General features: G+C 46.7%; 1 protein-coding gene across 1 annotated transcript in view; it reads left to right on the top strand.

Moving 5' to 3' along the window:
• LOC134343037 (atrial natriuretic peptide receptor 1-like) overlaps positions 1 to 13,103 on the top strand; it is a 115,614-nt gene that overhangs the window by 15,787 nt on the left and 86,724 nt on the right. Inside the window, exon 2 of the mRNA XM_063041862.1 lies at positions 925 to 1,112. Within this exon, the coding sequence (XP_062897932.1) occupies positions 925 to 1,112 (188 nt within the window). The remainder of the gene's footprint in view (positions 1 to 924; positions 1,113 to 13,103) is intronic.

Below are 13,103 nucleotides of genomic sequence, written 5' to 3'. Positions count from 1 at the left end.
TCCCCCTTTCCCTAGATTCACCTACCACCCACCAGCTATTGATTCTCTCTCTCTCCTCCTGTTATTTTGACCTCTTCCCTCACTACCCTTCTCACTGTAAGGCGCACCCTCTTTACTGGCTGTCCTGCAGTGAGGTGCTCCCTCCTCACTGCCCCTCCCACAGTGAGACACACCCTCCTTACCAGACCTCCCACAGGGAGGTATATCGTCCTCACTGGCCCTCCTGTAGTGAGGTGCTCCCTCCTCACTGGCCCACCCTTAGTGAGGTACTCCCTCCTCACCGCCCCTCCCGCAGTGAGACCCACCCTCCTTACCAGCCCTCCCACAGGGAGGTATATCCTCCTCACTGGCCCACCCTTAGTGAGGTGCTCCCTCCTCACTGCCCCTCCCACAGTGAGACACACTCTCCTTACTAGACCTCCCACACGGAGGTCTATCCTCCTCACTGGCCTTCCTGTAGTGAGGTGCCCCCTCCTCACTGCCCCTCCTGCAGTGAGACCCACCCTCCTTACCAGACCTCCCACAGGGAGGTATATCCTCCTCACTGGCCCTCCTGTAGTGAGGTGCTCCCTCCTCACCAGCCCTCCCGCAGTGAGGCACACCCCATTAAAACTTATGCAGCTCACAGACTGGGTGGTCTGGACTTAGAGGTGTCTTGCACTAGGAAACCCAGAGTAACGGGCCAATTTAGGACTAAGATATGAAGAAATATCTTTGAACCTCTGGAATTCTCTACTCCAGACTCCACTCAGAGTCTGAAAGATTTCTGCCTATGGTGAAAAAAGCACAGGAAGAGGGTGTGGGTAGATCAGCTGTGATGAAAGATGGAACAGACTTAAGGGTCTAAATGGCCAACACCCACCCCCACAGCCCTTTGTCGGAAATGAGCTGACATCTGCCTTTGTTCCTCTTGCTCCCGGGCAGTCGTGTACGTCTGCTGCTCTCCCAACACCTTTCGCCAGCTGATCCTGAACGCCAGGCGGGCAGGCATGACGGGCGGGGACTTTGCCTTCTTCCACGTGGACGTATTTGGGGAAAGCCTGCAGAGGGTGCCGCTGTTGCCGTGGAGACGTTGGGATGAGGACGACCCTGAGAGCAAGGAGGCCTACGCGGTAAGGCACGCACCAGGGTCATGGGGAGTAGGAAACTGCAGTGGTTTTCCTTGCAATAAACGCCAGAGATTCTGCAGACGGTGGAAATCCTGAGCCCCCCCCCGCCCCCACACACACACAAAATGATCGAGGAACTCAGCAAGTCAGGCAGCATCTGTGGAGGAGAAAGAACAGACAATGTTTTGGGCCAAGATCCTTCATCCAGACTCACAGTGAAGGGCATCAGCTCAAAATGTGGTCTATTTATTTCCCTTCATAGATACTGCTTGACTTGCTGAGAACATAGAACATTAAGCACAGTACAGGCCCTTTGGCCTGTTTTGTCAACTTTATAGCCTATTCTAAAATCAATCTAACCCTTCCCTTCTACACAGTCCTCCATTTTTTTTATCATCCACGTGCCTATCAACATATCCCTAATGTATCCGTAATCCAGCATCCAGTTCCTCCAGCATTTTGTGTGAGGTTTCTAGAGGGATGTCTGTCAAAGGTTAGTCTGGACGACCAGCATCAATAGAACCATGAACTACTGGAACCACTCAGCAGGTCAGGGAGTGTCCATGGAGAGAGAAGCAGAATTAATGTTTCATGTCATTACCAGTTCTGATGAAAGATCTTTGGCCTGAAATGGTCACTCTATTTCTTGTGCTTATTGAAAGACAGTATATTAAACGAACCCAGATAATTTTCCCCAGTGTGTAGATGAACCCTGACATGACAGGGTTGGTAAGAGTATGAACGTAGAGCATAAAATAGTACAGCAAAGGAACAGACCCTTCAGCCCAACGTATCTGTGCTGACCATGATGCCTAATTAAGCTAAACCCATATATATTGGAGTCAAAATCAGGCTTAATATCACTGACATATGTTGTGCAATTTGTTGTTTTTCAGCAGCAGTGCAGTGCAATATATAAAATATACTATATACTATATGTAATATATATTACATGTATATATTTATATGTATGTACAGTGGACAAAGAGAGAGAAAAGAGTGGAAATAGTGAGGTAGTGTTCATGGGTTGGTTCATTGGCTGCTCAGAAATCTGGTGGCACCATAGATGGCTGTGGAGGCCAAGTCACTGGGTATGTTTAAAGCCGAGGTTGATAGGTTCTTAACTAGTCAGGGTATCAAAGGTTACAGGGAGAAGGCAGGAGAATGGGGTTGAGGGTTAAAATAAATCAGTTGTGATCAAATGATGGAGCAGACTTGATGGGCTGAATGGACAACCTACCAAGTCATTGTGGATGCCATGCATGTTACTTCTGGAACAGCACACCACGCAGACCTTGCTGAACGTCTTCTGAAAGTCCACGTTGACAATATCCACTGTGCCATCCCCAATTATCACTCATCTTTATCACCTTCTTAAAACCCCCGAAAGCTAAAGTAAATCATGTAAAACCATCTTTAATAAGCTCAAGCTTTTCCAAATGGGAGTAAAGATTATCCCTGATAAACTTTTGCAATAGCTTCTCTACCACTGATGTGAGGTTCACCAGCCTGTAATTCGTTGCTTGTCCCTGCGGCCTTCTTGAACACAGGAACATTATTGGCTACATTCCAGTCCTCTGAGAACACACATAAGGTGCTGGAGGAACTCAGCAGGCCAGGCAGCTTCTATGGAAAAGTCGACATTTTGGGCCGAGATTCCTCATCAGGGCCTTTGAAAGGAAGCTCTCCAAGTACGCAGGACTGGTCAGCGACTGTCAGCAGGCTGGATGGAGAGCGAGGTGTCTCCCAGTGGAGGTTGGTTGTAGGGGATTCACAACCCGTTCCTTAGTTAGCGCCTTCAGCATTTTGGGCATCGAGGGAGAGAGGAAGAGCAGAGCCACCCGCAGTACCACCGATGCAGCAGAGAGGGCCTCAAGATGGCTGTGGCTCAGAAGAGGGGAGCCATGGAGTCATAAGTAGCTAGCCATCTGGACACAAGCTGGGGTCTGACCAGCCCCGGCTGGCTCACCTGGAGGAGGGTGTATGATGTTGAAAGACCCGAACCACCTGATGATTCCAGGAACATCACTGAAGATGTGTCCGGAAGCATCAATAGATGTATGTACACAGCTTCAGGACTGGAAAAACAGCTGACAAGTCAGAACAAGAAGGTGGGGGAAGGAAGGGAGGAAGAAGGACAAGGTGGGAGGTGATAGTTCCCAGCAAACTCCTCTCTTGCTTCTGCCGATATCCTGGGATGGATCCCATCACGCCCTGGGGACCAATCCACCTTAATGTTCTTGATTGGTCACACTGTCTTGATCACACCGACGATCCCATTGGAGACCTCGGCGCTGGTAAACTACACCTTGTGTAGGTAAATAGTAAAAGGATCAAAGGGACCGTGATGGTCAGGTGGGAGAGAATAGATTGTATGATAAATAAAGAGAGGTATCAGAATAGAGGGGATTGCTCCATTGAGGACCCAACATTTGGCCGAAGGGCCAAGTGGCCTCCTCCTCAGCTGTAGGCATGGACACATGGCAAAGAGTCACACAATTACTTTTAAAGTCAAATTCATTGGACAAATATCATACTTCATGTGAAAGTTTCTTTGAATCAAATCAAATTTGAATAAAAACTGACTTGAATTTACATGTAATTATATAGATTATCTGGAATCTGCCGCTCTACATTTATTACATGAAACTTTTATAGAATTATACCATGTGTGTAATTATGTAAATCACCAAAACTTATGTAAGATTTATATATTACTTAAGCAAAGTGTAGTTCAAATAAAATTGATAGAGAAATGATAGAGGATTTATATGATATTATGATAATTACAGTTGCATATAGACTTAGACAACAGTAAGACAGACAGTTTGTAATAAAACTCTAATAATCCATGAGTTGTTCTGATATCCTGATCGTTCAGCATGTGATTCAGGATGAGATCCTCCAAATGCTCCTTGTAAGCTCACCACAGCCCACTTGCCATACTCAGTATTAACCCACAGGGGTCGTGTACCTTATAAACTCAACGGGACCCCCGTTCCCAGTCTCCTTATAAACTCACCGGGACCCCCATTCCCAGTCTCCTTATAAATTCACTGGGATCCCACATTCCCAGTCTCCTAATAAACTCACCGGGATCCCACATTCCCAGTCTCCTTATAGACTCACCGGGACCCCATTCCCAGTCTCCTCATAAACTCACTGGGATCCCCATTCCCAGTCTCCTTATAAACTCATCGGGATCCCTATTCCCAGTCTCCTTAAACTCACTGGGATCCCCATTCCCAGTCTCCTTATAAACTCACCAGGATCCCCATTCCCAATCTCCTTATAAACTCACCAGGACCCCCATTCCCAATCTCCTTATAAACTCACCGATATCCCCATTCCCAGCCTCCTTACTCACCGGGATCCCCATTCCCAGTCTCCTTATAAGCTCACCAGGACCCCCATTCCCAGTCTCCTTAAACTCACTGTAGTCCCCATTCTCAGTCCCCTTATAAACTCACTTGGCCCCCATTATAGCCATATAATAACCATATAACAATTACAACACAGAAACTGGCCATCTTGGTCCTTCTAGTCCATGCTGAACTCTTACTCTCACCTAGTCCCACCTACCTGCACTCAGCCCATAACCCTCCATCCCTTTCCTGTCCATATAGCTATCCAATTTTACTTTAAATGACAATATCTAACCTGCCTCTACCACTTCTACTGGAAGCTCGTTCCACACAGCTACCACTCTCTGAGTAAAGAAGTTCCCCCTCATGTTACCCCTAAACCTTTTCCCCCTAACTCTCAACTCATGTTCTTCTTGTTTGAATCTCCCCTACTCTCAATGGAAAAAGCCTATCCATGTCAACTCTGTCTATCCCCCTCATAATTTTAAATACCTCTATCAAGTCCCCCCTCAACCTTCTACGCTCCAAAGAATAAAGACCCAACTTGTTCAACCTTTCTCTGTAGGTGCTGAAATCCAGGTAACATTCTGGTAAATCTTCTCTGTACTCTCTCTGTTTTGTTGACATCTTTCCTATAATTCAGTGACCAGAACTGTACACAATACTCCAAATTTGGCCTTACCAATGCCTTGGACAATTTTAACATTACATCCCAACTCCTATACCCAATGCTCTGATTTATAAAGGCCAGCATACCAAAAGCTTTCTTCACCACCCTACCCACATGAGATTCCACCTTCAGGGAACTATGCACCATCATTCCTAGATCCCTCTGTTCTACTGTATTCTTCAATGCCCTACCATTTACCATGTATGTCCTATTTTGATTAGTCCTATCAAAATGTATCACCTCACATTTATCAGCATTAAACTCCATCTGCCATCTTTCAGCCCACTCTTCTAACTGGCCTAAATCTCTCTGCAAGCTTTGAAAACCTACTTCATTATCCACAACGCCACCTGTCTTAGTATCATCTGCATACTTACTCATCCAGTTTACCATCCCATCATCCAGATCATTAATGTATATGACAACAACATTGGACCCTGAGGCACACCACTAGTCACCGGCCTCCAATCTGACAAACAGTTATCCACCACCACTCTGGTGTCTCCCATTCAGCCACTGCTGAATCCATTTTACTACCTCAATATTAATACCTAACGATTGAACCTTCCGTGTGGAACCTTGTCAAAGACCTTACTGAAGTCCATATAGACAACATCCACCGTTTTACCCTCGTCAACTTTCCTAGTGACCTCTTCAAAAAGTTCAGTAAGATTTATCAAACATGACCTTCCACACACAAGTCCATGTTGACTGTTCCTAATCAGACCCTGTCTATCCAGAAGATTATATATACCATCTCTAAGAATACTTTCCATCAATTTACCCACCACTGACGTCAAACTCACAGGCCGATAATTGCTAGGTTTACTCTTAGAACCCTTTTTTAAACAATGGAACAACATGAGCAATACGCCAATCCTCTGGCACCATCCCGTTTCTAATGACATTTGAAATATTTCTGTCAAATCCCCTGCTATTTCTACAATAATTTCACTCAGGGTCCAGAGACTTATCCACTTTTATGTTCCTTAAAAACACCAGTACTTGCTCTTCTTTAATCATCATAGTTTCCATAACTTCCCTACCTGTTTCCCTTACCTTACACAATTCAATATCCTTCTCCTTAGTGAACACCGAAGAAAAGAAATTGATCAAAATCTCCCCCATCTCTTTTGGTTCCACACATAGCTGTCCACCCTGATTCTCTAAGGGACCAATTTTATCCCTCACTATCCTTTTGCTATTAATATAACTGTAGAAACCCTATGGATTTATTTTCACCTTATTTGCCAAAGCAACCTCGTATCTTCTTTTAGCTTTTCTAATTTCTTTCTTAAGATTCTTTTTACATTCTTTATATTCCTCGAGCACCTCATTTACTCCATTCTGCCTATATTTATTGTAGGTATCTCTCTTTTTCCGAACCAAGTTTCCAATATCCCTTGAAAACCATGACTCTCTCAAACTTTCAACCTTTCCTTTCAACCTAACAGGAACATAAAGACTTTGTACCCTCAAAATTTCACCTTTAAGTGACCTCCATTTCTCTGTTACATCCTTCCCATAAAACAATTTGTCCCAATCCACTCCTTCTAAATCCTTTCTCATCTCCTCAAAGTTAGCTAATCAAAAATCTCAACCCTGGGTCCAGACCTATCCTTCTCCATAATTATATTGAAACTAATGGCATTGTGATCACTGGACCCAAAGTGCTCCCCAACACATACCTCCGTCACCTGCCCTATCTCATTCCCTAACAGGAGATCCAACACTGCCCCTTCTCTAGTTGGTACCTCTATGTATTGCTGCAAAAAACTATCCTGCACACATTTTACAAACTCCAAACCGTCCAGCCCTTTTACAGTACGGGCTTCCCAGTCTATGTGGAAAATTAAAATCTCCCACAATCACAACCTTGTGCTTACTACAAATATCTGCTATCTCCTTACAAATTTGCTCCTCTACTTTTTGTTCCCCATTAGGTGGTCTATAATACACCCCTTTGAGTTACTACACCTTTCCCATTCCTCAATTCCACCCAAATAGCCTCCCTAGACGAGCCCTCTAATCTATCCTGCCAGAGCACCACTGTAATATTTTCTCTGACAAGCAATGCAACCCCTCCCCCTCTTGTCCCTCTGATTCTATCACACCTGAAGCAACGAAATCCAGGAATATTTAGTTGCCAATCACACCCCTCCTGCAACCATGTTTCACTAATAGCTACAACATCATACTTCCAGGTATCAATCTATGCTCTAAGCTCATCCACCTTTCTTATAATGCTCCTTGCATTAAAATAAAAGCATTTAAGAAATTTTCCAACTCTTACTGTTTGTTTATCACTAACGGTGTAAACAACTTTACTATTTTCTTTTACTTCCTACTCGCCTACATCTGTTCCTACACTTTGGTTCCCCTCCCCCCTTGTATCTAGTTTAAATCCACTGGAGCCTCTCTAGCAAACCTACCTGCAAGAATATTTGTCTCCCTCCAGTTCAGATGTAAACCGTCCCACCAGAACAGGTCCCACCTTCCCTGGAAAACTCCGTTCCCGGTTTCCTTGTAAACTCACGACTGACTCTTTCTCACACTCTTTTAAAATGCACTGGAGCCATGTTTCCCACCTTCCATTTAATGAGTTCTCAGAGTTTCATTCTAATTTGTTGTTAGTTTATTCGTGTCACATATATTGAGGAACAAAGAAAATAAAAACACAAACACGAGGAACTCTGCAGATGCTGGAATTTCAAGCAACACATAAAAGTTGCCTCTTCCCCCACCACCCCTCTGCAAACCCATCTCCCTCACCTTCCATCAGCTGCTCATGGACCATCAGAGGCTCCCTCTTCCTCTCACCCCAACCCTCCCCTCTCCACTGACACCACCAGCCTCCCTCCCCCTCCCCCCTGTGATCCCGCTTCTCATCCGTGCCGGGTCTTTACCATCCCCTCCGACCTTCAATTCTCTGAGGCAGAGCGCTCTGTTCTCAGTAAGGGCCTCACCTTTGTCCCCCTTCGCCCACACCTCAGCAAGTACCGCATTCGCCATGATGCTGAAATATTCTTCCGCCAGCTCCGTCTTCGAGCCTACTTCTTCGGCAAGGACTTTCCCACCCCCACCGATGACTCCTTCTCCCGTCTTCAACCCTCCTCCTCTTCATGGACACCCCTCTCTGGTCTTCTGCCTGCTCTGGATCTCTTTATTGCTAACTGCCGATAGGACATCAACCGTCTCGACTTCACCACACCTTGTTCCCATTCCAACCTCACTCCATCCGAACGCTCTGCTCTCCACTCCCTCTGCACTAATCCTAACCTTACTATTAAACCCGCCGATAAGGGGGGGTGCTGTCGTTGTCTGGCGTACTGACCTCTACCTTGCCGAGGCACAGTGTCAACTCGCGGATACCTCCTCTTATTTACCCCTCGATCATGACCCCACTAAGGAGCACCAGGCCGTTGTCTCTCACACTATCACCAGCTTTATCCCCTCAGGGGATCTCCCATCCACTGTTACCAACCTTATAGTTCCCACACCCCACACTTCCCATTTCTACCTCCTAACCAAGATCCACAAACCTGCCTGTCCTGGCAGACCTATGGTCTCAGCTTGCTCCTGCCCCACCGAACTCGTTTCTGCATACCTCGACACGGTTTTATCCCCCCTTTGTTCAATCCCTTCCTACCTATGTTTGTGACACTTCTCATGCTTTGAAACTTTTCGATGATTTTAAGTTCCCTGGCCCCCACCGCTTTATTTTCATCTTGGATGTCCAGTTCCTATATACTTCCATCCCCCATCAGGAAGGTCTCAAAGCTCTCCGCTTCTTTTTGGATTCTAGACCTAATCAGTTCCCCTCTACCACCACTCTGCTCTGTCTCGCAGAATTAGTCCTTACTCTTAATAATTTCTCCTTTGGCTCCTCCCACTTCCTCCAAACTAATGGTGTAGCTATGGGCACCCGTATGGGTCCTAGCTATGCCTGCCTTTTCATTGGCTTTGTGGAACAATCCATGTTCCAAGCCTATTCTGGTATCTGTCCCCCTCTTTTCCTTCGCTACATCGACGACTGCATTGGCGCTGCTTCCTGCACGCATGCTGAGCTCGTTGACTTTATTAACTTTGCCTCCAACTTTCACCCTGCCCTCAAGTTTACCTGGTCCATTTCCAACACCTCCCTCCCCTTTCTAGATCTTTCTGTCTCTATCTCTGGAGACAGATTATCTACTGATGTCTACTATAAGCCTACGGACTCTCACAGCTATCTGGACTATTCTTGTTCACACCCTGTCTCTTGCAAAAATGCTATCCCCTTCTCGCAATTCCTCCGTCTCCACATCTGCTGTCAGGATGAGGCTTTTCATTCCAGGACAAAGGAGATACCTTCCTTTTTTAAAGAAAGGGGCTTCCCTTCCTCCACCATCAATTCTGCTCTCAAACACATCTCCCCCATTTCACGCACATCTGCCCTCACTCCATCCTCCCGCCACCCCACTAGGAATAGGGTTCCCCTTGTCCTCACCTACCACCCCACCAGCCTCCGGGTCCAACATATTATTCTCCGTAACTTCCGCCACCTCCAATGGGATCCCACCACTAAGCACATCTTTCCCTCCCCCCGCCCCCCCCCGCTTTCCGCAGGGATCGCTCCCTATGTGACTCCCTTGTCCATTCGTCCCCCCCATCCCTCCCCACTGATCTCCCTCCTGGCACTTATCCTTGGAAGCAGAACAAGTGCTACACATGCCCTTACACTTCCTCCCTTACCACCATTCAGGGCCCCAGACAGTCCTTCCAGGTGAGGCGACACTTCACCTGTGAGCTGGCTGGGGTGATATACTGCGTCCGGTGCTCCCAATGTGGCCTTCTGTATATTGGTGAGACCCGACACAGACTGGGAGACCATTTCGCTGAACACCTACGCTCTGTCCGCCAGAGAAAGCAGGATCTCCCAGTGGCCACACATTTTAATTCCACGTCCCATTCCCATTCTGACATGTCTATCCACGGCCTCCTCTACTGTAAAGATGAAGCCACACTCAGGTTGGAGGAACAACACCTTATATTCCGTCTGGGTAGCCTCCAACCTGATGGCATGAACATTGACTTCTCTAACTTCCGTTAATGCCCCACGTCCCCTTCATACCCCATCCATTATTTATTATTTATATATATTCTTTTTCTCTCTCTCCTTTTCCTCCCTCTGTCCCTCTCACTATACCCCTTGCCCTTCCTCTGTTTTTTTCCCCCTCCCCCTTTTCTTTCTCCGTAGACCTCCCGTCCCATGATCCTCTCGTATCCCTTTTGCCAATCACCTGTCCAGGTCTTGGCTCCATCCCTCCCCCTCCTGTCTTCTCCTATCATTTTGGATCTCCCCCTCCCCCCTCCCACTTTCAAATCTCTTACCAGCTCCTCTTTCAGTTAGTCCTGACGAAGGGTCTCGGCCCGAAACGTCGACTGTACCTCTTCCTAGAGATGCTGCCTGGCCTGCTGCGTTCACCAGCAACTTTTATGTGTGTTGCTGTACAAAGAAAATCTTTGTTTTGCACACCATGCAGATAGATCATTCTGAAATATAAGTACGTTATGCATTACAGAGGGAAAAGTAACAACAGAATGCAGAATAATGTTTTGTTTACAGAGAAAGTGCATTGCAGGCAGACAAATAATGTGCAAGGCAATGACAAGGCAAGTTCTGAGAATTAGCTTGCCCCTCGAAAGCAGAAGCTGGTTGTAGTTGGAGTATATACTCCCTGGTGGCCAGTGACCAGTTGTGTTCTGCAAGGATCTATTCTGAGACCCCTGCTCTTTGTGTTTTCTAGAAATGACTTGGGTGAGGAAGTGGAGGGGTTGGTTGCAGGTGACAGAAAGGTGGATGGAGTTGTGGATAGGGTGGAGGGTTGTTGTAGGTTACAACAGGACATTGACAGGATGCAGAGCTGGGCTGAAAAGTGGCAGATGGAGTTCAACCTGGAAAAGTGTGAAGTGATTCACATTGAAAGTTCAAATGCGAATGTTAGTCAATATAAATGAATGCGTGTTAACGGCAGTGTGGAGGAGCACAGGGATCTTGGGGTTCACGTCCATGGATCCCTCAAAGTTGCTGCACAAGTTGATGGGTGGTTAACAATGTCTGTGATGTGTTGGCTTTCATTAGTTGGGGGATTGAGATCAAGAGCCTTGAGGTAATGTTGTGGCTGTTCTGGTTAGACCACACTAGGAGCATTGTGTTCAGTTCTGGTTGCCTCATTCGGAAGGATGTACAAGCTTTAGAGAGGGTGCAGAAGAGATTTATCAGGACGCTTCTTGTCTTATGAGGACAGATTGAGTGAGCTGGGGCTTTTTTCTTTGCAGAGGTGGATGACAGGTGACTTGGTAGAGGTGTATAAGATGATAAGAAGCAAAGATCGAGTGGACAGCAACAGTTCTCCACCCTCCCCCACCCCACCAGAGTGGCAATGGCTAATACAAAGGGGATAATTTTAAGGTGAGCGGAGGAGAGTATAGGGGGATGCTTGGGGTGGGATTTTTACTGAGAAAGTGGTTAAATGGAAGGTGATTTTCAGAGAGTGGCTGGATCAAAGGTGGTGATGAATCAGGAAGTAGGAGGGAGATTGGCTGAGTGGTGCCTCTTACTCAATGTCAACGACAACAACCTCTTGCTCAATGTCAGTAAGACCAGGGGCTGGTTACTAACTTCAGGGGGAAGTTTGAACTTGAAGGCAGAATACAGGGATTCTTAACAGTGTGGAGGAATAGAAGCATCTTGAGGTACACATCCATACATCTCTCAAAGCTGTAGCACAAGTTGACGAGAGGCATACAGTGTGTTGGGTTTCATTAGTCAGGGGATTGAGATCAAGAGCCACAGGATAATGTTGCAGCTCCAATTAGACCACACCTGGAGCTCTGTGTTCAGTTCTGTCGCCTCATTATAGGAAGGGTGTGGAAGCTTTAGAGAGGGTGCGTAGGAGATTTACCAGGATGCTACCTGGATTAGAGAGTGTATCTAATGAGGGAACATTGAGCAAGCTGGGGCTTTTCCCTTTGGAAAGAAGGAGGACGTGAGATGACTTGATAAACGTGTACAAGATGGTAAGAGGTGTAGATCGGGTGGACAGACAGAGACTATTCCCCAGGGTGGAAATGGCTAATACAAGGGGGCAAAACTTTCAGGTGTTGAGAGGAGAATACCGAGGAGTGTCAGAGGTAGATTTTATTATACTGAACGATAGGCACTTTGAATATGCTGTTAGGGGCGGTGGAAGAGGACAGTTAAGAGATTCTCGGTGAGGTATATGGATGAAAGAAAAATGGAGGGCTAAGAGGGAGGGAAGAGTAAGATTGATTTTCAATTAGGTTAAACGGTTGGCCCAACACTGTGGCTGAAGGGCCTGTACTGTGCTCTACTGTTATGTTTTCTAATCCAGCAAGACAACCAGCATCCACGAGAGTGAGAGCAATTGTTAACGTTTCGGGCTGAGACTCTCATCAGGGCTGGGAGTGAGGAGGGGAGATGGCTGGTATAAAGAGGATGTGACACCTCTGTGTGATGAGAAATGGACTGGGTGACAACTCTATGTGACGGGACAGGGTGACACCTCTGTGTGATGACACAGGGACAGGGTGACAACTCTGTGTGACAGGACAGGGACAGGGTGACAACTCTCTGTGACGGAACAGGGTGACACCTCAGTGTGATTGGACAGGGACAAGGTGACAGCTCTGTGTGATGGGAAATGCACAGGGTGACAGCTCTGTGTGATGAGACAGGGTCAAGGTTAGAGGACAGGGACAGAGTGTCACCTCTGTGTGAGGGGAATGGGACAGGGTGACAACTCTCTGTGACGGAACAGGGTGACACCTCAGTGTGATTGGACAGGGACAAGGTGACAGCTCTGTGTGATGGGAAATGCACAGGGTGACAGCTCTGTGTGATGAGACAGGGTCAAGGTTAGAGGACAGGGACAGAGTGTCACCTCTGTGTGAGGGGAA

This window comes from Mobula hypostoma, chromosome 2 (assembly GCF_963921235.1).
Source record: "Mobula hypostoma chromosome 2, sMobHyp1.1, whole genome shotgun sequence".
In the NCBI taxonomy this organism is placed as follows: domain Eukaryota; kingdom Metazoa; phylum Chordata; class Chondrichthyes; order Myliobatiformes; family Myliobatidae; genus Mobula; species Mobula hypostoma.
Note: the sequence above shows the minus strand (reverse complement) of the source record. Positions and strands in the feature narration are given on the sequence as shown.